This window comes from Rattus rattus, chromosome 1, assembly GCF_011064425.1.
Source record: "Rattus rattus isolate New Zealand chromosome 1, Rrattus_CSIRO_v1, whole genome shotgun sequence".
NCBI classification, from domain to species: domain Eukaryota; kingdom Metazoa; phylum Chordata; class Mammalia; order Rodentia; family Muridae; genus Rattus; species Rattus rattus.
Window position 1 is genome coordinate 205752566 of NC_046154.1, and position 25006 is coordinate 205777571.

At 52.2% G+C, this 25006-nt stretch overlaps 2 protein-coding genes across 4 annotated transcripts; one reads left to right on the plus strand and one right to left on the minus strand.

Moving 5' to 3' along the window:
- Nucleotides 1-4705: 4705 nt before the first annotated feature.
- Arhgap9 (Rho GTPase activating protein 9) lies at nt 4706-12716 on the plus strand. 2 transcript variants are annotated; one of them, XM_032913831.1, is made up of 16 exons: nt 4706-5186; nt 5434-5648; nt 7929-8009; nt 8137-8214; nt 8426-8484; nt 8624-8717; nt 8904-8999; nt 9125-9223; nt 9453-9594; nt 9677-9787; nt 10327-10425; nt 10575-10652; nt 10782-10835; nt 11069-11203; nt 11584-11689; nt 12216-12716. In XM_032913831.1, exons 1-16 carry the CDS (start codon nt 4871-4873, stop codon nt 12385-12387), a joined length of 1935 nt encoding a protein of 644 aa, XP_032769722.1. In that variant the 5' UTR covers nt 4706-4870; the 3' UTR covers nt 12388-12716. The 2 variants fall into 2 exon arrangements, with proteins under 2 accessions (XP_032769722.1, XP_032769715.1); XM_032913824.1 differs by having other exon boundaries at nt 5434-5639; nt 8137-8218; nt 8391-8484.
- Gli1 (GLI family zinc finger 1) lies at nt 12608-25006 on the minus strand. 2 transcript variants are annotated; one of them, XM_032913806.1, is made up of 13 exons: nt 24925-25006; nt 24571-24687; nt 21596-21721; nt 21273-21365; nt 20605-20800; nt 20113-20257; nt 19728-19817; nt 19500-19637; nt 19042-19191; nt 17087-17251; nt 16397-16627; nt 15108-15372; nt 12608-14530 (listed from the first exon to the last, which is right to left on the minus strand). In XM_032913806.1, exons 3-13 carry the CDS (start codon nt 21693-21695, stop codon nt 12777-12779), a joined length of 3327 nt encoding a protein of 1108 aa, XP_032769697.1. In that variant the 5' UTR covers nt 21696-21721; nt 24571-24687; nt 24925-25006; the 3' UTR covers nt 12608-12776. The 2 variants fall into 2 exon arrangements, with proteins under 2 accessions (XP_032769697.1, XP_032769703.1); XM_032913812.1 differs by lacking the exon at nt 24571-24687 and having other exon boundaries at nt 24925-24998.

Here is a 25006-nt window from a genome sequence, read left to right on the forward strand (position 1 = left end):
AGTGTGCTTTTATATAATAAATGTCTTTAAAAAGAAAAATCCAAGAGCTAGGCTGCTGTGGTGGTTTCAACCCCCACACTCAGGAGGCATAGGCAGGAAGATTTCTGTGAGTTTGAGGCTAGTCTTGTCTACAGAGTGAGTTCCAGATTGGCCTTGTTCTACATAGTGAGAGCCTGTCTTTTTTTTTTTAAAGGTATTTATTTTATGAATATGAGAACCCTGTCCCTGTCTTCAGACACACCAGAAGAGGGCATCGGATCTCACTACAGATGGTTATAAGCCATCATGTGGTTCCTGGGAATTGAACTCAAGTTAAGAGCTGTCAGTGCTCCTAACAGCTGAGCTATCTCTCCAGCCCTGAGCCCCTGACTTTAAAAAATAAAGTAAATACAAGGACTAGAATGTGTCTCGGTAGAAAAGATCTTGTCTGCTATACAGAAGGCCTTGGGTTCAATTGCCAGTAGAGTTTGAGAGGAGGGGACTTGGACAAATACACATTTCAGTGTTTGGTAATCGGTTGAATCACTGTGAGTGGAGAGGAAAGCGACAAGACACTGCTGGGCTTCTGCAGGCACAGCTGGGCATGCGCTTTTCCATCAGGTGCTGGTACTATCTCTCCACAGTAATTCTTATCACCCTGCATTTCAGTTGTGTGAGAGGGTACCAGACCATAATTACCACCATAATCGTCATGGCCCTGCCTAGCATATGTATTAACAAAGACTCAGTGGATATTTATTAAATTTAAGTCTAACAGCTGAATACCGGCTCTGGAAGTGTCTTAGGGTTTTACTGCTGTGAAGAGACAGACACTATGACCAAGGCAAGTCTTATAAAGGACATTTAATTGGGGCTGGTTTACAGGTTCAGTCCATTATCATCAAGGCAGGAGCATGGCATCATCCAGGCAGGCAGGGTGCAGGAGCTGCTTAGAGTTCTATCTACATCTTCATCTGAAGGTTGCTAGCAGAATATTGACTTCCAGGCAGCTAGGACTAGGGTCTTAAAGCCACAGTGACACACCTATTCCAACAAGGCCACACCTATGCCAACAGGGCCACACCTACTCCAACAAGACCACACCCACGCCAACAAGGCCACATCTACTCCAACAAGGCCACACCTACTCCAACAAGGCCACACCTACTCCAACAAGGCTACACCACCTAACTGTGCCACTCCCTGGGCCAAGCAAATACAAACCATGACAGGAAGAGTAAGATTTGTGGGGAAGGTTGACAGGTCCAATTCAGTACAAACTGAATTTTTAGTACCTGTGAAATACTTGTGGAGTTTTTTGGTGGACAGCAAATAAGACCAGAGATCCAGAGAAAGATCTGGACGGGAGATATAGTGCGTAGCAGGCTACAGAGGCCATTTGAGAGAGTAAGGTCTCCAAGGCAAAGCAAAGGAGACAGCTCAGATGGGGTTTTGTGGTTTAAGGAACGGGTGGGCGGGTGGAGGAAGTTTCTTCCTCATGATGCAGAAAAGCAACAGCCATAAGGGGAACAGGAAAAGGCAGCAGCAGAGATCGGCTGGGCTGTGTCACTGAACTGTCAAACAGCTGCAGGATTACAGAGTATGCAGAGCGGAGGAGTCTCCTTGGAAAGGGGGAGAAGTGAAATACTGAAGATCACTTGCGTAGGCAACTCCAAGAAATTAGGAAAGGAAGGCCAGAGAGCAAGAGGCAGAGGAGAGATGGAGAGGCACGCTGTGCTTTGCTTTTGAGACCGAACTTAAGACTGTAGAGCTCAGACTTCAACCCTTTCCCCTCCCCCCAGGCTCTCAAAAACTGGGATTTACGGGTATGAATCCCCACTCCTGGTAGGTACCTGGTAACTTAAGAGTCTGGTAAAAGGACATTTTATTTATTATATATGAGTACACAGTAGCTGTTTTCAGACACACCAGAAGAGGGCATCAGATCCTATTCCAAATGGTAGTGAGCCACCATGTGGTTGCTGGGATTTGAACTCAGGACCTCTGTAAGAGCAGTCGGTGCTCTCAACCACTGAGCCATCTCTCCAGCCCAAAAGGGCATTTTAATAAAGAGACAGAGGAATCTTGAAAACATTTCAAAGTGAATAAAAGCAGGGGCAGGGACAGGAGAGATGGCTTAGCAGTTAAGAGCACTGACTACTCTTACAGAGGACCCAGTTTTGGTTCCCAGTACCCACGTGGCAGCTCTTAACCTCTGAGCCATCTCTTCAGACCCCCTGGGTTTTTTTTTGTTTTGTTTTGTTTTGTTTTGTTTTGTTTTGTCTTTCTTTCTTTCTTTCTTTCTTTCTTTCTTTCTTTCTTTCTTTCTTTCCTTTTTGGTTTTGTTTGTTTGTTTAGCCAGGGTTTCTTTGTGTAGCTCTGGCTGTTCTGGAACTCACTTTGTAGACCAGGCTGCCTGCAGCTCACAGAAATCCAGTTGTCTGTCTCCCAAGTACTGGGAGTAAAAGCATGCACCACCACAGCTCCACCCCTATCCCCCAAAAAAACGTCAATAAGGAGGTGCACACCTGCAATCTCCATATTCGGGGTGCTGAAGCAATGGTTGCCATGAATGTGAAGCCAGCCTCCATGTAGTGAGTTCCAGGTCAACCTCGACTGAAGAGCAATAGTGAACTTTTTTATTTTTTTATTTTTGGTTTTTGGTTTTTCCAGACCAGGTTTCTCTGTATAGCTCTGGCTGTCCTAGAACTAGCTCTGTAGATCCAGATCTTGAACTCACAGAGATCCTCCTGCCTCTGCCTCCCAAGAGCTGGAATGACTAATATCAGTTGTTTAAAAAAAAAAAAAAAGATAATTTTGCCAGGCATGGTGGGGGATTCATGCCTTGAATCCCACCACTGGGAGGCAGAGGCAGGAGGATCTCTGTGAGGCTAGCCTGGTCTACAGAGCTAGTTCCAGGACAGCCAGGACTGTTACCTAGAGAAACTTTGTCCTAAAAGACAAAGAAACAAACAAAAAGATAATTTTAAATATCTGAATGAACAGGCAGGTAAAATCAGCTTTGGAGGAGGGGAGGAAGAGATGGGGCATGCCCTCCACGCAGTGAAAGCGAGGGAACCTAAAGAGGAAGGTCCTGGAGGATGAGGAGCAGTTTGTCAGACCAGATTACGTCAAGGGAGAAGAGCTGGCTGTCTCATGTCACCAGAGGGAAGGGGCACTCATCTTCTACTCCACCTCCACAAACAGAAACTGAAAACCTTACCCCATGCAATGGAGGAAAAGCAAAGAAGTGAGAAGTTAGCTTTTGACTGTTGGTACTCCCAGGCTAGTCAGTCCCTCTGGCCTCTAGGGAGAGAGGGTGATGTCATGTGACATCAGTCTCCAACCACCTCTCATGACACTTTTATTTATTTTAGAGATAGGATCTCACTACATAGCTCTGGCTGTCCTGAGACTCAGGGTGTGTGTGTGTGTGTGTGTGTGTGTGTGTGTGTGTTTAAGATTTATTATATATAAGTACATTGTATCTGTCTTCAAACACACCAGAAGAGGGTATCAGATCCCATCACAGATGGTTGTGAGCCCCGTGTGGTTGCTGGGATTTGAACTCAGGACCTCTGGAAGAGCAGCCAGTGCTCTTGACCACTGAGCCACCTCTCCAGCCCTAGAACTCAGTACATAAGGCAAGGCTGGCCTTGAACCCATAGAGATGCACCAGTCTCTGCCTCCTGGGTGCTAGGTTTAAGGAGTGAGCCACTACGTCAGATTACTGTACTATGTGTGCATAGTCTCCAGTTTAGCTGCAAGTGGTAAATTTCCTGTGCCATCAGTGAAGCTTGGTCCCCCTTAAGCATCTCATGGAGCCCATTCCTTTGTCATTTGTCATTATTGACAGCTCCTTCCACACAGGAGACAGTCCCCAGTCAGTTCTTGATAAGAATAGAAATGAAAGGGCTGGAGAGATGGCTGGGCAGTTAAAAGCACTGGCTGCTCTCCCAGAGGACCCGGGAGGTTCAATTCCCAGCACCCATATGACAGCTCACAATTGCCTGTAACTCTAGATCCAAGAGATCTGATGCCCTCTTCTGACATCTTCAGGCACAGGGCATTTGGATGGTTGCACAGACATACACACAGACAAAACACTCACACATAAAACAAGGATGCAAACCGATGGAGCCCCACAATAAACCTGGAGACCCCTCCACAAGGTTTATCTATGGATCTATGAATCGTGCCCCATCATGTGTCCTCGATAGAGCTGAGGTGACAGGAACCCCTCTTTCTCTTTTCTTCTCATTCGTTCTTAGTTTTTCCGGTTGTGGGTCTGCACAGGAAACATGAAGCATTAAGTGTGGGGCAGTTGGTCACCGGAACGCTGAGGTCTGTGCAAGCTTAATAAAGGGTTGTGACATAACCTTTTCTCCACCATTATCACCTGTACTTTTGCCTGTTTCTCTTGGCCTGGTTCCTCCTCCTCCTCTTCATGGTCTTCCTGTGTCTAGCTCAGGGCTCCTACCAGCATCACAGACCAGGTCTTTCTGACCCTGGAACGTCACGTAACCTCAAGGTGTCTAAAGGAAAATTACCAAGCTAGGTCATCTTCTCGGATTCCCTGCCTTGCTAGCTATGTAGGCTGTTGACCACATCCTCTCTCACCTTGTTTATATACTTCCTCCTCAGACACGTCACACAGAAGTCCTGGGCCCCCAAACCTCTCTCCTACCCTTCTTCTCACTCCAAGGGTCCTGCATACACACACACACACACACACACACACACACACACACACACACACACACACACACAGTGCTCTTAACACACAAAAGCTCACTCTCAGAGCCATGTCCCTCTATACAGAGTCACTCACTCCTATTTGCTTCTGGAACTTCAGCACCCCCTTTTCCTATAGGTGACAGTGCCAACCACCATGTTCTCAGGCCAGTGGTGGCCAAGTATTTGGAAAAATCTAGGACTGAGTCTACAAAGCCCTTCTCAGGGGCCGGAGCTCTGTGCCCTTTATCCCTTTGCTTATACAGGGGCAGATGGCCGGCAGGTGTCTCTGGCCGAAGGTGACAGGTTCCTACTGCTTCGAAAGACCAACTCAGACTGGTGGTTGGCAAGGCGCCTGGGAGCGCCCCTCAGCTCTCGGCCCATCTTTGTTCCAGCTGCATATGTGACAGAAGAATCAGTCTCCTGCCACGACCCAGCAGGCAGTACCCACAACAGCTCCCTCTGGACTCCCGGTAAGTAAGTCTTCCCCCTTCTCTCTCCCCCAGCTTGAGACTGTTACTCTCCTCCTCAGCTTCTGCCGACTCCCCTTGCTTTTCCCTTAATAAGCCTAGCTCTCACCCACATGTCCCCTTTACCCTCTTAGCTCCAAGCTATCTAGGATTCATGTCATTTCCCGGCAGCCTTGCCCCACATTCCTTGACAATTCAGCCAAGGTGATATCTGTCCTCACCTGCCACTCCTCCACATCTCTCTTTCCAGGAACAAGGCTGTACCGTGGCTCCCTGGAGGATCTCTACCTATCTCAGGAACACCAGGTTGTTCCTGGGCAGTCTCCTCACTGTTCCCACAAAATGTGCAGAAGTGTCAGCATGGCCAATGTGAAGCTCTGCTCTCTGAAACCCTTCAAGGAAGGGCCCCAAGAAAGGTTTCTCTCTCAGGACGGTTGGAGGGCAGAAGCCAGTGCTGCTGCTGTGGTGAGTTACAGAGCTTCCTCAGAGCATGGCTCAGAGTGTGATAGGCAGGCCTCCTGCACTACAGCCTGCATTACAGCCGGCCCTGTTCTGTGTGAAGTGGTGAACAGGACAGACAGCCTCCCTCCCTTAAGTACCGAAGGTGGGAGAGGGGGGACACTGACAACACCCCACCCTTAAAGAACTGAGAGGAGGGGAGAAGGGGGCAGAGTAAATAAGATGAACACAAGCAGGAGAATATCCTGCAGGACAGGAAGAGTGGCCATAAGCAAAGAAGGGGGATGAGAGAGAACCGCCAAGTTACACAGCCCCTGAGGGTATAGGGTGTCCGGCCTAACAGAAGGAACGTCAGCAGACTGCTTTTCTGCAGTTCTGACTCCTAGCCCAGGGCAAGGTTTGTCCTATGTCCTGTCTTCAAGTCAGGACACCACCGAGTTCCTTCTAAAACTGCATGCCTTGTTCAGCCCCTCCCCCTCCTTTTTTTTTTTTTTTTTTTTTTTTTTTGGTCAGTTGTACTTTGAGCCAGGGGTCTTTCTCCAACGTAGGCCTGGCTGACCCAAACCTCAAACTCCAGGAGTTGTCCTGCCTCAGCCTTCTAAGCCTCTCTCTCTCTCTCTCTCTCTCTCTCTCTCTCTCTCTCTCTCCTTCTCTCTCTCTCTCTCTCTCTCCGGTGTCTCACAAGTCCCTCCTCTCATACCTCCCCCGCTCTATCGTGGTCTCTCATTTCTTGGTGTCCTCTTTTACTCGAAATGGTGTGAGGAAGGGTCACTCTCTCCTTCCCACCCCCAAAAACCTGTTCCCCTTTCCTGCAGCTCTGGGGCGGGGTTGCGTGGGGGAGGAGGGAAGTTGGCAACAGGAAGTGAGGAGAGGAGCAAAGACTGTGAGGGGAAGAATTTTTAAAAAGCAGCCGGGGACTGGGGTTTCTACCCGTGTACCAGGGGCCCTCTGGCCCAGAGCTGACCGTGAGTAAATGGGAGAGAGATTGGGAGGGACAGGGGCAGAATAAGTACCTCCCCCTTCCTGGTTAGAAGCAGACAGGGTCCCAGCTCCGGTGTACTAATCTGGTGGGCCTTCTCCGAGGTCCAGGGTTCCTGTCCCAAAGACCTTTCATCCCTCTCATGCCCCACACAAGGCTGGGCGCCTAGGAGCAGCTCCCAACCGAATTCTAAAGAGAAAGGCAGTGAGTGTCTCTTCCTTCAACTTTCAGGTCATCGAGATCCCAGGGAATTAAAATTACCCCCAAGAGTCTTGTGCTGGGGAAGTACAAGGCTGGGGTCCTGATGCCAGCCCTAAAAGGAACTTGGCTCCCAGAAAGAGAGTTCACACAGTTCTGATACCTCGTCAGAGCTTCCTGCAGCAGACAGGGAGTGGGACAAAGATGAGAAAAGGCCATCCATCCATACCCTAACTAGGACTGCTTAATTACCATCTTTTATTTTGGAGACAGGTTCTCACTATGTAGCTCATAGTTCTGACTGCCCTGAAACTCACTATGTAGACCAGGCTGGCCTTGAACTCACTGAGATCCGCCTGCCTCTGCCTCCAAAGTGCTGAGATTTGAAGGTGTGTGCCACCATGCCTGGCTTTATGATTACCTCTTGCCCTCTGTTCAAACCTAAACCTCATGTTAGGACCCCAAAAGCAGAATTGGGGATCATTGGATCTATTTAGATGACTGATCTGCTCCTCACTGTGGCCACATTTTATATGTATAGGTGTTTTACCTGCATGTCTGCTTTTATCAACACAAGCATACATTGCCCTCAGAGGCCAGAAGAGGGTGTCAGACCTCCTGGAACTGGAGTTACAGCAAACTTTAGCCCTAATGTGGATGCTGAAAATCCAGCCAGCACCCCCCCCCACTTCCCACCCCTCCCCCGCTCCCTTCTGCCCCAGAAGACAGCCAGTGCTCTTAACCAACAGAGCCATCTCTCCAACCCCACACACTTTTCTCTGTCCTTTAGCATTGCCTCTTCGATTGATTACTGGGGACAATTAACAGAGCTTAGATTTCTAGAGCTGACAAGACACAAACTTCTGCCCTAACAACACCAGTAGCACCTGGACCTGACCTGGGGATGGCGCTCCTGTGTCCCCATCCCCTAATCCCCACCCCCCCACTCCTGTACCTCCCTCCCCTCCTGTTTCCCCTCCATCTTCTCCCCCACCCCACCCCCTTCTCTCTGGGGCTCTCAGAATGTCAGAAGAAAGAGAAAATTGTGAGAAGTGTTGAGAAGTGTTGAGGTACCATCCAGATGTTGCTTTGTTTTCCCCTAAACTCAGAAATCTGGCTCCATGGAGCACACAGAGGCTTTGATCAGGGACAGCAATCCTCTGCAACATCAGGAATGGCTGGATGCACAGGTTAGAACCCTCCCTCTTCTCAGTCACCGTTAAAAAGTTAACTTATTATGACCTTTCCCTATTCCTCATACGTCCTAGGACCTCCAAACAGAAGGTTTGTCTCCCTGTTTCAATTTCCCATCCTCAGGATTTACCAAGCCTCAGCCAAAGCATCCCATGGCCTGATGTCTCAGAACAACCCGGAGCCTTGAGGCCCTGTCCACACGTGAGCTCTCCTGCCTCTGAATGCTAAGATCCTGTCTGCATAGCCCTGCAACACCTGCTCCTCTGAGACATTTCCTTCCTGGGTGCTTGTGCTTCTCAGTCTCCCCCGCCCCAAACTTTAACGGTCCCCACTTCTGGTAGATCCCTTGGAAACACTGGCTTCGGTGGGTGGCACAGGGTGGCTTACAGACAGTACCCCATACCCTTCCCAGGAGGAAAGGTCAGGCCTGCTCAACATGACCAAGATTGCTCAAGGAGGGCGCAAACTCAGGTGAGAACTCAGACTATACCAGGAGTCTGGGCTGGTGGATTTCACAGGGTAGAGAGCCGTGATGAGTGCTCAGACACTCCAGGTGAAATTCTAAAATGACCTTTTAACTACCTCTACTCCTCCCTCTCCTCCCCCACAGGAAGAGCTGGGGCCCTGCTTGGGTAGTGTTAACTGGTAACAGCCTTGTGTTCTACCGAGAGCGGCCACCGCAGTCTGCACCCTCCCAAGGCTGGGTGAGTATCGGCCAGGGGGAGCTGCAAGGATTTGGGGTTACTGGTTTGCCTCAAGCCGACCTGGGCGGGGGCGGTGAGGAAGGAAATGGAGAGGATGGTACAGGAAAGAGGAAGCAGCTCACCTCCCCGGAGAGGGAAGCGGTGAGGAAACAAACTCTTAGCCTCAGTTTCTCTTCTAATTGCCAGGCGCCGGCTGGGAGCAGACCAGAAAGTAGCGTGGACCTGCGCGGGGCGGCCCTGGCCAGCGGGCGCCAGCTGTCCAGCCGCCGGAACGTCCTGCACGTGAGTGCCTTCCAGGCGTCCCCAAAGACAGGGTGATCCGAGGGCGCTCGTCCTCGCAGGGATTTGGGCTCTCCTCAATAACGCAAGCCTTCCCCCCGCCCGACTCCCCCACCCTCCACCCCCAGATCCGCACGGTCCCCGGCCATGAGTTCCTGCTGCAGTCGGATGAGGAGACCGAGCTGAGAGCCTGGCACCGCGCGCTGCGGGCGGTCATCGAGCGGCTGGTTAGAAGGGTGCAGACCCCGGATGGCACCCGGGAGGCGAGACCCGGGAAGGGGGGACCCCCAAGAGAGCTAGGAGGCACAAAGGGATGGGCTATGGATATCGGACGAGGCAGTCTCCCGGTGGAGCCCTGCCCTTGACTCGTGCTGGAATGTGGAGGGAGCTCTGGTACCGAGGTTGGGGTGCAGATGTTCTCCAGTCCAACCTCTCACCCCGGCCGCCCGGGTCTAGGATCGGGAGAACCCCCTGGAGCTGCGTCTGTCTGGCTCCGGACCCGCTGAGCTGGCGGAGTTGAGCGGTGGTGAGGATGACGAATTGGAGTCGGAACCCGTGTCCAAGTCCCTGATGAGGCTTGGCAGCCGCAGAACTTCCAGTACGTAGAGGGCCGGAGCTGGGCCCGGCTGGGATGCAGAGAATTGGTCTTCCCCTCCAGCTCACTGTCCTGGGCTTTGCAGGTCGGTGTGCAGAGGGCACTGACCAGAAGAACCGCGTGCGGAACAAGTTAAAGCGGCTAATCGCCAAGAGACCAACCTTACAGAGCCTGCAGGAGCGAGGCCTGTTCCGAGGTAGGGTGGGCTGGGCCCGCTGGGGAGCTGCTCTTCACTGCTCTTCGTACTGGCTTTCCTAGTGTCTTTATTTATTTATTTTTTTATTTTTTTATTCTTTTTTTCGGAGCTGGGAACCGAACCCAGGGCCTTGCGCTTGCTAGGCAAGCGCTCTACCACTGAGCCAAATCCCCACCTGCCCTAGTGTCTTTATTTTGTGTAGATTTTGGGTTTCGGATTTTATTATTGGCTTTCAGTATTTATACCAGGCTTTACTCAAAGTTGGGCAATCCTCCTGTCTCAGCCTCCTAAGTGTTGTAGGGATTACAGGTAGGAGGACCATGCCTAACCTAATAAATCTGTTTTCAGGATCTTTTATATTCCTAATCTTAGCATTAACCAAAACTCTAGTGAGGCTCAAAATAGAATTTCCAGCGCTAGATAGATTCCAGTTTGCGTCTGTCCCTGCTTTTCCCATACCTCATTGTTTTTGGTCAGAAGGAGGCCCTCCTTGCCCCCAGGTAGCCACCAATTCCTTACCCCACTCCCTTCCTCTGCAGACCAGGTTTTTGGCTGCCAGTTGGAGTCGCTGTGCCAACGGGAAGGGGATACCGTGCCCAGCTTTGTCCGGCTTTGTGTTGAGGCTGTGGATAAAAAAGGTTATTTTTCCAAAGACACCCCCCCTGAAATCTCTCCTTTTGAGCCCCAGTTTCCCATGCCCCCCCACCTCTGCCTTCCTCCTGACCCCTCTCCCTCAAACCACTCACACACACACTTTAGAGTTGGAGATCTCATCCCTGTCTCCTAGGTCTAGATGTGGATGGCATTTACCGGGTGAGTGGGAACCTGGCAGTGGTCCAGAAACTCCGCTTCCTGGTAGACAGAGGTGAGACAACTTGGGAGGAAGTAAGTGGATCTAAGAACCCCGATCCCGATACCTCAGAACCAAGAGTGGTTCTGAGTGAGGGAGTTGGGACTGCATGCCTAAGCTACTGGTCTCTCACGAATGTTTCAGAACGGGCAGTGACCTCCGATGGGAGATACATGTTCCCAGAACAGCCAGGACAAGGTACTTACATGGAAAGCCCCCAGACTGTCAGAAAACCAACGTTGTACCCCATGCCCTGCCCCTACCCCATGTCCTGCTGTCCCCACACCCTCCTTTATTTATTGCCCTACTATAGACCATCCACATTCTTGTGACCTGCTTTGACCATATTTCTCCAGAATTCCTGGCCTTTGAATCTGGAATTCTCTGACTCTTCTGAGCCTTCAACCCAAGGAACCTCTTTTTCCTTCTAGAAGGAAAATTAGATTTAGACAGTGCTGAATGGGATGATATTCACGTGATCACTGGAGCTTTGAAGCTTTTTTTCCGGGAGCTGCCACAGCCTCTGGTGCCTGCGTTGTTGCTGCCTCATTTTCGGGATGCCCTTGGTAAGGGTTGAGAGCTTCAGATAATACTACTCATATAGGCAAGCACGCGGTAAAGAATAGAACAGGGGGTCCCTTCTGTCTTTACTACAGGAATGGACAATAATTTATTTGCGAACTCCAGTTGTTTTCGGAGGGTGGGAATATCTGTGAATAGAGGGCTGAGTTGAATAAGACTTCTGAGGGTTGCCATTGGGCTTCATGGGAGAGTGGAGGGCTGCAGTAAGGTGAGCTTACCACGTGTAGGGCCTTCAGTTGGATCTCTTGTACCAGAGAGAGCGAGCCAGACAAATGATACCATCCAAGGACACAGGAAAGAGTGGATTTACCCACCCGGTTGTAGCCCTTTCCCTAACCTCACTCCCTGTCCTTGCCCTCTCTAGAACTTTCTGAGCCAGAGCAGTGCCTCTCTAAAATACAGAAATTAATAGACTCGTTGCCGAGGCCCAACCATGACACTCTGCAGTACGTCCTGGAACATCTGTGCAGGTCAGGGAGACTCAGCAACCTTGTTCGTGCTGGTGAGGATGGAGCGGGTGTTCACTGGGGACCCTGACCAGGGAGGGTGGAGACAGGGAGACACTAACATGTGTCCAGGCCTTTGGCTAGCTCAGCCAAACGAAGGAATTGATAATAGGATAAGAGGAGGGGTCTCTGGGAGAAGTAAGAGGATTCCTTCCCTGGCCTTAGTCTCCCGAGGGCCAGGGGTGGCTTCCTTAGCTGAGTTGTACTTGGATTACCTTTGAGTGTGCACCTCCCACATTGTGAGCAGAGCTAGGGGCTGTCCCTGCAGCTGAGACACAGGCACTTCGACCCCGCTTGTGCCTCCAGACTGTATTCTGAAGGTTTCTCTACAGGCCCATCTTTGCTCCCTGTTAGATCTGTTCTTGGTTAGGCCAGCATGTGGAAGGATTCCGGAGTGACCTCTGATCTGCTCAAACCTAATGGGGCTGGCTGTCTTGGTCTGTCGTGGGTAGTTATTGCCTATGTCCCCTTCCCTCGGCTTTGTCCTCAGAGTGATCGCACACTCGGATAAGAACCGAATGACTGCCCACAACCTGGGAATTGTGTTTGGACCGACGCTGTTTCGACCTGAGCAGGAGGCTTCCGATATGGCGGCCCACGTGGTCTACCCTGGGCAGCTGATCCAGCTGATGCTCAACAACTTTGCTAGCCTCTTCACCTGACTCTGGAGAGGAGGGAGGAGGAAGGCCCTACCTGTGATTTGTCAGCTAGCCTTTGGAGGGGACTCGCAGGTTTTCTGTTCTGAAGATAACCTGTAAATGTCCTCCAAAGGACTCTCCATTTCCCACCGCCCGAGTCTCACTTGAGCTCTTGGCTGAGAGGGGTTGCCGAAGAGGAAGGTGTCCGAGCTTACTTCCGCTCTCCCCGACGTGACGCACGACGCTTGTTCTCAGCGTTCCTTTATTGTCAGGAAACTGTGTCATCATTAAAGTTTTTTTTTTTTTCCTGGAACATACATAGACTAAATACAGCCCCCAACCCAAACCTCCCATCCCTGGGCACCGCGTGTAGCCATTTAGGAGACGTGGTCCAGTTGGGGTTCCTTATCCTTTTAGGCACTAGAGTTGAGGAACTGCGTCTCTCCAGGCAGAGACCCCAGTAAGACACTCATGTTACCGACTGCCATGTTGGGGGGCCCGGAGGGAGGTGGGGTGTTTTTAGAGCTGTCCCCTTGCTCGTGGGAAGGAGGAGGGCTCAGCCCTTGAGCTTCATCTAGGATAGCCACAAAGTCCAGCTGAGTGTTGTCCAGGTCAAGAGAGTCCAGAGGGTTACACACCTGCCCTTCAGGGGGAGGGTACAAGGCAGGGCCTGCTCCTAACCTGCCCACTTCAGGATGCCCACAGCTGGGGTTGGCATCTCCCACCTTGAGGGGCCCATAGCAAGGGGGTAGCGGGGGCAGAAGCCGGGGTGGTGCTGCTGGCCTATGGGGAGGCCTGTTTACTCCCATGGTGAAAGTTTCATGGCACGGTGAAGGGGCAGGATAGGAGACTGATTTGTGATTGGCCAAAGCAGGTGATGCAAAGCCAGATCCATACGTAGCTGCTGCTGCTGCTGGGACCTTGGCGGGGCTCTGACTAACTTGGGAACCTCCCAGAAACTTGGGGCTCTGATATGGAAGTTCCTGGTTGGGGATCCCTCCCCGGCTTCTGCCCTCCCACAACAATTCCTGCTGCGACTGAACGTAATTACACAGGAGCTGAGCTTTGAGCTGTCCTGTGGAATGAGAGGAGGGGTTGAAATTGAGGCCAGGCCTGGATTCTAACGAAAGACAGTCATGGGGAGGCTGAGGGTAGGGACCTGACTGGGGATACTGGGGTGGAGGGAGCTGGGAGTGATGTGAAAACAGAGGCTGTGGGTCTGGGGACCCTTCACTGGGGTGGGCATTGAGGCAGGGTGCCAACCCGGTGGAGTCAGACCCCACTGGGCACCCTTGTTCTGGTTTTACTTGCACTTGTCCATAATGCTCAAGTCGAGGACACTGGCTATAGGCTGTACCTAGAGCCTTAGTGCCAGGGTACACCCCAGCATGGGAAGGAAACTCACCCCATGTTTCTGGGGTGGGATCAGGATAGGAGACCTGCTGGGCACAGTGGCCAGGGCCATAGTTGGTTGGTGGACCAGGCCCAAGAGGCAGAGAACCTGGACCCTTAGATCCATAAGACTCAGCCGCCATCCTCTCAGGCCCCCCATATCCCAGAGTGTCAGCAGAAGAAAAGTCCATGTATGGGTTCAGATCATTGCCCATCATGGAAGTTCCAACCTCTAGCTCCCCCTGTAGCCCTCTAGTATCCATAGCAACATTTTCGGTGATGCTGGGGGGCTGTGGCGAATAGACAGAGGTAGGGAGGTGGGGATCGAAGTTCCGTCCTGTTGCCACACTAGGGGGCGTGTGTACACACCCCAAGCTCTTGAACCGTTGGACTCTAGCTGGAGCCGGGTGGTCAGCAGCCCGGGCTGGGTCACTGGCCCTCCTCGTGACCCCTGCATTGGGGTTGTATCCTGGGTACTCAGCTCGGCTTCTCCAAGGAGGTGCAGGAAGACCCCCGATCCGATCCAGGCTGTGTGCTGCAGTGGGTGGGGTGCCACTCCCCCTGGCTGAAGCATATCTTGCCCGGAGCATGTAGTGCTGGGCAGGTGTGAGGCCAGGTAGTGACGACGCCCCGTTCTCTGGTGGGGATCCCGGCGGGAACGGGGATGCCAGCGAGGACCGGCGGCTGACTGTGTACGCGGAGCTAATGCTGCTGGAGCTGCTGCTGCGGCGGTCAAGGGAGACCGGTGGGCCCAGACGTCGAGACACAGGTGCGCCTGCAAATGAGAAGGAGAAAAGGCAAGTGGTTGGGAGCCCGTTGATTCTTACCCTGCCTTTTCCTCTGACTAGCCTGGGGCATGGAACCTTCGCCCTAGCTATGATGTCTGTCTCCTCCTTCCCCCACACATACTCTCTGCTTCTGCTTCAGCAGAGATTCTAAGCCGTCATTGTTTATGCATCGCCTCACACTCAGAGGGAGAACTTATCACAGATGTATTAAACACGCTATCCTGCTACCGGTGTGCATATAGCCACACCTAGCTATATATCACGGTTTTCTGATTGGTGGAAGGAAAAATGTCTTCAAGAAAGGAGGGTGCTTTTCAACCAATTAAAAAAGATGCTAACGTGGGGGCTGGAGAGATGGCTCAGGGGTTAAGACCGCTGGCTGCTCTTCCAGAGGTCCTGAGTTCAATTCCCAGCAACCCTATGGTGGCTCACAACCATCTATAAAGGAAACTGATGCCCTCTTCTGGCATGGGGTTGTATATGCAGCAGAGCACTCGTGCTCAAATGGCAACCTCCTATCAGCCTCAGCTCAGTGCAGCAACACCTCCCACATCCGGGTCTCACCAGCGTGGGTTAAGCTGGGCAGTTTGAGACCCCGAGACCCTATTGGCCGGAGCTGATGCAGCTGATCCAGCCTGAGGTTCTCTAGGCGGCGAAGGGTGGAGAGTCCGGTAGCCGCAACGCAAGGTCCTTCATCCAAGCTGGACAAGTCCTCAGTGCTGCCCCCTGCGTTGCCGGCCATCTCCACGCCGCTGTCCGTGTTGGCCGCGCTGCCTGCTGGGGAGTGGTCACTGCTGCAGGAGGATTGTGCTCCAGGGCTCTGCTGAGGCTGTGAGGAGAATGAGAACAGAGAGGGTGGCAAGCGCCCCCAAGAATTCTCTCTTGGTGAATGGCTGAAGCCCAGTGATTGCTGAGAACAGGCGTGGGCGTGGGGGTGAGGGCAAGAGGTTAGGGTAAACTAGAAGGAACTAAGATGACCCCACTGGAGCATAGAGGCTCCATTCCTGAGTAGTCCTACAAGCCTGACAAATTTCTCCTTGCCTGTTTCCTCTTGTTAAGAATACACAAAATAGGGGGCTGGAGAGATAGCTTAGTGGTTTGCTCTTCAATCCCCAGCAACCACATGGTGGCTCACAACCATCTGTAATGGGATCCAATGTCCTCTTCTGGGGTGTCTGAAGACAGTGACAGTGTACTCACATACAATAAATACATAAATACATCTTTTAAAAAAAATACACAAAATAGGGGGGCTGGAGAGACGCCTCAGCAGTTAAGAGCACCTGAGTTCAATTCCCAGCAACCACAGGGTGGCTCACAACCATCTGTAATGCCCTCTTCTGGTGTGTCTGAAGACAGAGACAGTACTCGCATACTTAAAATAAATAAATAAAAAATATATATATATATATATATATGGTTCTTTTTTTCGGAGCTGGGGACCGAACCCAGGGCCTTGCGCTTCCTAGGCAAGCGCTCTACCACTGAGCTAAATCCCCAACCCCAATATTTTTTTAAGTACACAAAATGTGCACGCCAAAGGCTTGGAACTACAAATTGTTATCTGAGAGCAAGTCCATAGGGGCCTGAAGATTTACTTAGTGTAGAGCATTTGCCTGGTTTGTATCCCCAGAAGCACCTCCCCGACAATATGTTGGACCAATTAATCAACTGATGATTATAACAGCTTCAGATTTGGAGTCACCCACGGAGCAACACTGAAACTGGAGGCAGGCAGGTTGGGGTGGCCACAGAAGACTGATGTGTACAGGAGGAGATAGATGCTTCGCTTCTAGGGAAGGGCTAGAGAGACGACAGCAGAGCAGAGCAAAGGCTTCCAATGGCTGGCTCACCATGGTGCCCTCTGGCACAGTCAGTCTGCTCTCTTCCCTGCCGGATCCTCCTTCCCTTTCTCGCTTGGGCTCCACTGTGGAGAGGGGCTGTGCCCGTGGTAAGGGGCCATCCCCTCGATGCCGTTTGGTCACGTGGGCATCCGGACCGTGCACAGTCTTGACATGTTTGCGGAGCGAGCTGGGATCTGTGTAGCGCTTGGTGCAGCCGGGGAGTTTGCACACATATGGCTTCTGTTGAATAGAGAGCCAAGCTGGAAGGCCAATGGACCAAAGCAGATGAACCCAAACAGAACGGGGGAAAGAAAGCTCCGAGGCAGGTGAGTGAGGGGGACACACAATCCCAGGAAGTAAGGGCGTGGGAGCTCTGAGACTAGTGAGGGCGGACACACAGCATCCTAGGAAGTAAGTGGGGGGGGCCTCAGGTGGAGGAAATCCCGAGAGGCTTATAGGAGGCTTAGGAAAACAAATAGAAGTGACCCTCAAGGCTGTGAGGCCACCTAAATTCAGAAGCTGAAGGGGTCGGGGTCTACTTTAGACTGACTCTTTTGCTGGTTAGTGTGGCAAGTGGGAACTGGTTTCTTACCTCTGTGGAGAGAGCCCTGGGTTAAAGGGGCTCTTTATGGGGGATACTTAGGCAGTAGCTCTCATGTCCCTGGGGGTCGGGGAGTATATCTCAGTTTGAGCGCTCACCTCATTGGAGTGGGTCCTATTCTGGTGCTTGGCACGGTCACTGGCGTTGCTGAAGGCCTTGCTGCAGCCTTCCTGCTCACACATATAAGGCTTCTCTCCCGTGTGCGACCGAAGGTGCGTCTTCAGGTTTTCGAGGCGTGAATAGGACTTCCGACAGCCTTCAAACTGTGGGATGTGAAGGGGCCAAGGATGTTCTCAGACAGGGCATGGAGGGTTAAGGATTTAAACCAGGGAATATAAATGGATGGGGACTTTGGAGAATCCCAGGATTAGGGCACAAGGACAGACAGGAGCTAAAAGCAGAAAAAACTGGAAACAGCACAGGGTGAGGGACGGCTGTGAAAGTAGTGAGCATCTTGGAGCAGGTCGCCCTGCACAGAGATTAGATGGTCCAAGAGTGGGGTCATCTGGGGGCCAGGCTTACACGAGTGTCTGTCATTAGTGCAGGACCTATCCACTAGGCAATGAAGTAACAAGAGCACTAAGTGATTCAAAAGTATTATTATTATTATTATTATTATTATTATTATTATTATTATTATTTTGTGTATGTGACTACGCTGTAGCTGTCTTTAGACACACCAGAAAAGGGCATTGGATCCCATTACAGATGGTTGTGAGCCACCATGTGGTTGCTGGGAATTGAACTCAGGACCCTCTCTGAAAGAGCAGTCAGTGCTCTTAGTCACTGAGCCAACTCTCTAGCCCCTATTATTTTGTGAGACAGGGTCTCACTGTGTAGTTTTGCTAGCCTTGAACTCACTAGGTAGACCAGGTTAGCCTCAAACTCACAGAGATATGCTTGCCTCTGCTTTCCAAGTGCTGGGATTAAAGATGTGCAGCACAGTGCCCGGCACATGCTTTCATTTCTTTTAAAATTAAAGGGGGCTGGGCAGTGGTGGTGCACGCCTTTGATCCCAGTGCTTGGGAGGCAGAGACAGACAGTTCTCTTGAGTTCAAAGCCTCCTTGTTCTACACAGCAAGTTCCAGGACAGCCAGGGCTACATGGAGAGACCCTGTCTTGAAAACCAAATAAATAAATAAGTAAATCCATATCAAAGGGAAAATATGCTTTTTGATCCAAAATTTTATTTTGTTTTGTTGCTTATTTACTTATGAGATCCGGTCTCACTGTGTCACCCACCATGGCTAGCCTGGACCTCATCATGTAGAGCAGACTGGCCTTTGCCTCCTAAGTACTGAGATTCAGGGTGTGTGCCACCAGGCCTGTCTTGTTTTGTGTCTGTTTGGTTATTTGTTTTGTTTTTAAAGATTCGATTGTTTTTTGTCTACGAGTACTCTATCTGCATCGTCATCTACATGCCAGAAGAGGGCATCAGACCACAGGGTCATGAGCTACCATGGAGTTGCTGCTGGGAATTGAACTCAGGACCTCTGGAAGAGAAGACAATGCTCTTAACCACTGTTTTTGTTTTGAGACCTAGCTTCAAACTCTTGATCTTCCTGCCTTAGCTTCACAAGTGCTAGGGCCAAGCCTGACAGCCTGCGTTTGATCCCTAGGACCTACACGGTGCAAGGAGATAGCTAAGTCCTGCAAGTGATTCTCTGACCTCCACGTACACACCTTGGAAAGCAAGCCCCCGCCCCCATAAAATGTAACATAGCATTTTATTTTATTTTTTCCCACATGGAGAGGTTTAATGAGAGAAGAAGAGCAGAGAAGAGGAAAGGCCAGCCATGAGCACTGGAGGGAAGCGGGGTGGGGTGGGGGTAGGGCGATGGGGAGAGAAGGGACAGGGAAGAGGGGAAGAGCAGGGAAGAACGAAGAGTAAGAGCAACATAGCATTTTATATACATCAGCGTGTTCATCTTTCTATCCATACGGTCTTCAGCAAGATTTAACATTTGCTTATGAAGGAAGGGACTTTGAAGGCACGCCAACTAGGACCCTGTCTTGACTTGGCACCAAGTATAGGGAGGGATGGGTGCCTTACCGTGCACTTGTGTGGCTTCTCGCCCGTGTGTCTGCGCATGTGCACCACCAGCATGTACTGGGCCTTGAAGGGCCTCAGCTCCCTGGAGCAGCCTCCCCAGTGGCACACGAACTCCTTCCGCTCCCCGTGGATGTGCTCACTGTTGATGTGCTGAAGAGGAAGACGAAGAGGCTTTCCAAGGTCCCAGACACCACCCAGACCTTGAACGTACTCCTTCCAGCCCTGTACTCATCGTCCTCAGCTCCTCCTCTTGGGGGAATAGGGGTGGGGAACACAGTTCGCCCACACCTCAGGTCTTCTAGCCTTCTAGAGCAGACTCTCTGGGCTTCAGTCTGCAGGACCAAGCATGCGATCTCTGACCTTAGTACCCTTGAACCTCCTGCCCTTCACTAGATCTCAAAGCTCCATTTAGTCTCCTTCAGGTTCCCACCAACTGCCTGTTACCCCCTGGGGCTCACGTGCACCAGCTGTTCTTGGGAATCGAACTCCTGGCTGCAACCATCCCAGCGGCAGTCTGTCTCATACACAGACTCAGGCTCAGGTTTCTCCTCTCTCTCCAGGTCCTCCCGTCCATCCAGCATCCCCAGCAGGTGATCCTAGGGCAAGAGAGACAATCCTTAGGGTCATTTGTGTGGCAAGTTTTGTTTCACTTGGGTCCCCGGGGGAAAGCCCCACCCTTCCCTTACCTGTGTGCTCGTGGAGTTGGGGCTAGACATGTCCCCTTCCAAAGGTTCCTCTGGGCACTTGCCAACCATGATGTCCAGCTCTGACTTCAGCTTCCCCAAGGGAAGAGGTGAGGGTATTGAGGGTGGAATAGTAAGAAGGGAAAGCATGTCAGGTCTTCCTGCCCTACAGACCCCCACCCAAATAGCAGGATCCTGTGAGTGTGAGGACTCTCTTCAAGCCTGTACTGGTGAGTGGGATGAACAGAGAGGTGCTCTCCTGTGGGAGAGTCCGAATCCAGGTTCCTAGTACCAAACGCTTTTATATCTGCTGTGTCCTTCACCTGCCCCCTGCTTAGTCTCCTACCCACTTATCCTGAGCTGGAGAAGACAACGTGGAGGGCCCCACCTGGCAGGTTGCACGTGGTCCTCGGGACTGGGGGTGAAGCATCATTGAACCCTGAGTAGAATCATGTGGAACACAGGGCTGGACTCCATAGGGAGGTGAAGTTCCCTTCTGGTGACTCATCTGAGGTGGGAATCCTAAAGAAGGGCTAGGTGAAGAGGAGCTGTTAGTTGAGAGAATCAGTCACCAGGAGCCCTCCCTCTGTTCCGCAGGATTCTGGAAGGCTTGGTTGAAGAAGCCCCAGGGAGGTCCTGAAGAGGGTTCCAATGCTTTGGGAGGGGAAGGACTAGAGTTGGGCTGGGGGTTTAAAGGGTCTGAGTCTTCTAATGGGTTTCAGTACATATCTTAGGGGCCTCTTTTTTTTTTTTTTTTTGGTTCTTTTTTTTCGGAGCTGGGGACCGAACCCAGGGCCTTGAGCTTCCTAGGCAAGCGCTCTACCACTGAGCTAAATCCCCAACCCCTCTTAGGGGCCTCTTAATTTGAGGCTGCCAGCACCTCATGGTGCCAATGGAGAGATGGCCGTAGGAACCGCCTGGAGATGTACAACGAGAGTTGATGAAAGCCACGAGGGAGCTGGGTGAGGTACGGATTACGGTTTGCAGGTCGAGGCTGGCGTCAGAGAGAGGCGAGATGGAAAGAGCCCGCTTCTTAGTCAGTTTGACTGAACTCCGAGGAGGAGGGAAGAGTGACCCTAGGGCAGGAGACAGGAGTTAAGATATAGTAAAGGGGGCTGGAGAGATGGCTCTGTGGTTAAGAGCACTTGCTGTTCTTCCAAAGGATCTGACTATGATTTCTGGCACCCACATCGGGCGGTTCGCAGTCACCTATAACCGCATCTCCAGGGATGGTCCTACACCCTTGGCCTCAGGGAGGGCACCAGGACATGTACATACACAAATGCAGACACACACAGTGTTAAAATATAACATTAAAACGAGGGGGAAAAATACTATAAAGGTACATGTATCCCTGCACTTGGTAGGTGGGGCCTCACTCAAAAACCACACTGCTTTTGCCTTGCTGCGTCTAGAAACTCTTGATCATTCTCCCATCCCCTTGTCTCTGGATGTCTCTTCCCTCGAGTTTGGCCCTCGATTCCCCACCTTCTCCTGCACAGGAAGTCCCAGAGGGGCAGAAGTAGGGAGGGTTATCTGGGTTCTCACCCTCAGTGCAGCTGCTGGTCTCTCTGGCAGACCCATAACCCTGGGACCCTGACATAAAATTGGCTTGGTGGCAAAAGGGCAGACCAGAAAGTCCTAGAAAAGAGAGACAGCTGTAGCCAGGCATTTGAATGGGGGGATACAGGGCTTATCTTGAGACCCTACATAAGATATGACCCCAGACTCCAAACATACATAGCATGGGTCACAAAATCCTCCTGTAGACAGAAAACTAGCATGCGGTAGGGATGGGGTGGGAGGGATCCTGGAGCTGGGCGAGACATCTGCCAAGTCCTCAAGGCTCAGGGACTGGTAAATGTTTTTACCTTCTGTTCCCATGCTGGGGACCCCTTGGCTGGGGAGGGGTCGGAGACAGCATGGCTCACCATAGCTATTGACTTGTGGTGAAGTCATTGGATTGAACATGGTGTCTCAGCGAAGGATGAGGGGCCCTGCAGAAAGGAACGTAGACCCACCAGTTACAAAGATGGAGAGAAACAGAAGCTAAATAACAAATTCAGGCACAAATCACAGGCTGGCATGTCCCTTGTGCCTCTGACCCCCATCTCAGAGACTGGTCATGGAAATCAATAACGTCTTTCTCTAAGAAGAAACATCCCAAAGAGTGGGCAGAAGCAGACGGTCAGTCATGGAGGTCTCTTGGGGGGTCTTGGATAGGAGCTCCTCAGTCTCTGTGCGTACACGGGAATGTTAGGGAATAAACGATCCAACCTAAGTCGTAGGTGATTTTAGTGCCATGAGCTCTCTACTTGCTTTTCTTTTTTCTTTTCTCTCTACCGTTTCTTGTTCTGGCCATGGACCAGCTCTGAGGTGTGTAACACACACACACACACACACACACACACACATGGACCAGCTCTGAGGTGTGTACACAACACACACACACACACACACACACACACACACACACACACACACACACACACACACACACACACACACACACACACACACACACACACACACACACACACACACACACACACACACACACACGGAAGGTCTGACTTCATGCCCAGGGCTGCCGGCTCATGCCCAAGAGCTCAATGCAATCTCTCCAGTGTCCAGTAGAGGGAGACCTCGCTTCAGTCCACATTGACTGGTGGGGCCAGAAGAGAACACAAACCATGGGTCCTCTCAGACAGAGAACTGTGTGTGGGAGGGAATAAGGCTTCAGAGCCGAGCGTCTCCCAGTCTGTTGAGTAAAAAGGATGGGAGCTAAAGTCATTCTGAGGCGGCCTGAATCTGGGTCTAACTATTCCTCTTGGTTTTGGAAAGAACTGGAAAGGGATCGTCAGGAAAGGCTTAATGAGAATGGGAAAACTAAGTCCTCTATTAGGCGGGGGGGGGGGGGAGGCAAGGAGGGAGGAAGAGAAGGAGGAGCTGGTGCGAGGTCCACGTTTCCTCCTCAACAAGTTTTCACTCCACTCCAGGTTTTTCGGTCTTCCGGGAGCGGAGGGTGGGGTGGGGCGGGGGGGGTGGAGAACCGCCGGGAGCGGGCCGGCCGGCGCGGTGGGTGATCCCGGGATGCTGGGATTTAGGGTGAGGGCGGGGTAAAATGGGGAACGGAACCCGGACCCTACGACCCAACCTAAGTGCTGTAGCCTTTGCTAACTCCTCCTTTTTCAGCCGAGACCCGGATCCCGCATCCAAGACCTCCCAGCTCGGCATTGGCACTAATGTTGGGGGTGGGGGGCACAGCTGGCTGGCAGCTGGATGAGGGGGCACGTCTCCCGCCTCTCTCCTCTGTGACTCATTCAAAGGAAGGGGAGGACTTGCAAAGGACCCCCAGACACTAGATGTTCCCTCAAAGTTGTCAGTCTTATCTCCCTGTCCCATTGCCCGACCGCCCCAAGAGACAGTATGAAAACGGGGCGACAGCCCCCTTCGCCCACGCGAGCCACCGTCTACACTCACGCCTCCCCCCTTCATACTACTAAAGACATCGCTAACTTTTCCAGTTTCAGTAAAGGTTTTCTGGGCGGTATGAGAGCAAGAGAATTAGCCTGCCAGAGACCCGAATCATCTTCGGTGTCTATTTTCTAGAGTCCTCCACGAACCCCTTCTCCCCAACTCCCTGGAGTCCGCCCCACCCCCTTCTCCCGGTCCCGCCTTCCCCGCCCCCGTGCCTTCTCGGCCCACCCAAGTCGCCGCCGCAGGCTCTGGCTGCAGACAGCTCAGCTTCCCCGCCCGCCTGGGGAGCCCAGAAAAGCGGGGGGGGGGGGTGAAGGGTGGAACATTCTTCCCTCTCTCAGCGCATCCTGAAAGCAGGCAGTGGCGCCGGGGGGGGCCACTATTGGAAATGGGGTCCCCATAGTGGAGTGGGAAAGAGAAGCCAGAAACTAAGAGAAAGAAGTGTCTGTGTAAATAAGGTGCGCTGGGAGAGGACACCTTGGATATCCTGGGTATCTCCGCCGGCTTCCTAAGGGTTAACCCCTATAGACCCCCGGGAACCCCCTAGTGACGTCAAGAGCGAGTCGGAGACGTCTGTCCGGCGGGGATGCCCAGGGAGATAATGGAGGGGGGTCCCTCTGAACCCCGCCCCCTAGGGAAAAATCACCCGCGTTCACGAACTTTTCTCCCAGAAAACTGCTCAACTTTCTCCGCGTACTGGAAAGAAAGACCTATACCATAAAGTCTCCGGTTCTCCAGATGCCCCAAACCCTCGGTCTCTACGGAGTGTCCTTCCCTTGATGCTGTTCTCAAAGCTAACTGTCCTGGGTTGATTGTTTCAGGGTCATGGGGCCTGAAAGAGGATTCAGAGCGGGGAGCAAGGGCAGGCAGGGTGGTCTGAGCCAGAGGAGGGGCCTCGGTCCCCAGCTCCCGCTTGGGCGGGGGGCCAACCGGGATACACAAGCTGGCAGTGGCCAGTGGTCCCGCTCTGCCCCAGTAGGGGTCTCCTGGCGCCTGGCTTCAGCTGCCCCGGTGGTCCTGAGGTCAGAGGGTCAAAGCAAGGTCTCCCCAGCTCTTGCTCTTCCCCAGGGCCCTGCCACAGTCCTTGGGACTCGGAAGTCCAGAATTCCTAGGGATTTTTCTACCGCCTACACTGCATGTTAGGAAACCCACCCAGCCTCCTTCAGAGTCCAAACCCACTCCTTTGCCCCCAAACCCCATGTGCACATCTGTCACAGCCACAGGTCAGGAGTCCAATCCCAGCCCGGCCCTCAGGGGTTTTGTTGCCTGGCACACTCCTGTTCCCACCACACTGAGCGCTCCCTTCTTTTGCGGTGGGTCCCGACTTAGAAATACTGACGTCTTCCAACGGCGCTCAGAGACGCACCTGGAGTTCCCTCTACCACGCAGACCTCCAGCCTCTGGCCGTCCCAACTGCCTCTTCATCCCAACCTCAAGAAAGGGAGAGATTTCTAATATGTGGGAAAGGCGCGGACAAAGAGACCTGAGACAGACACAGACTGTCAGAAGGAAGGAGGTGCAGAGAAAAGGAGGCACAAATTTAAAGCAAAACAAGAAAACACCAAAACTACTTAATAGCTCGCCCCAAACTCTCCCATCCCATATTGCCTCTGCGCCCCAGGTCTCCTTCTGGGATAGGGTGAGTCCCTAGGCGTCAGAGCATCTCCTCAGCTCCCTCCCCCATCGCTCCCAGGTGGTCTCCCGCCTGCCCCCCTCTCACCTCTGTCGGGGCGCAGGGCTCGGGATGCGTGGTCCAGGGCTGGAAACTGGGCTGTCGGGGGGAGGCGTGTGGCGGGGAGGGG

Excerpts from the sequence above, each read along its gene's own strand:
- Gli1 (XM_032913806.1), bottom strand. The coding sequence starts at position 21,695 with ATGTTCAATCCAATGACTTCACCACAAGTCAATAGCTATGGTGAGCCA. Across the intron at positions 20,801-21,272 it reads GACCAGCAGCTGCACTGAGG|GGTCACTCTTCCCTCCTCCT; the intron begins GTGAGAACCCAG and ends CTCCTGCCCTAG. Across the intron at positions 16,628-17,086 it reads ATAGGACCCACTCCAATGAG|AAGCCATATGTGTGCAAACT; the intron begins GTGAGCGCTCAA and ends TCTATTCAACAG.
- Arhgap9 (XM_032913824.1), top strand. The coding sequence starts at position 4,871 with ATGTTCTCAGGCCAGTGGTGGCCAAGTATTTGGAAAAATCTAGGACTG. Across the intron at positions 9,000-9,124 it reads GCCGCCGGAACGTCCTGCAC|ATCCGCACGGTCCCCGGCCA; the intron begins GTGAGTGCCTTC and ends CTCCACCCCCAG. Across the intron at positions 9,224-9,452 it reads GGGCGGTCATCGAGCGGCTG|GATCGGGAGAACCCCCTGGA; the intron begins GTTAGAAGGGTG and ends GCCCGGGTCTAG.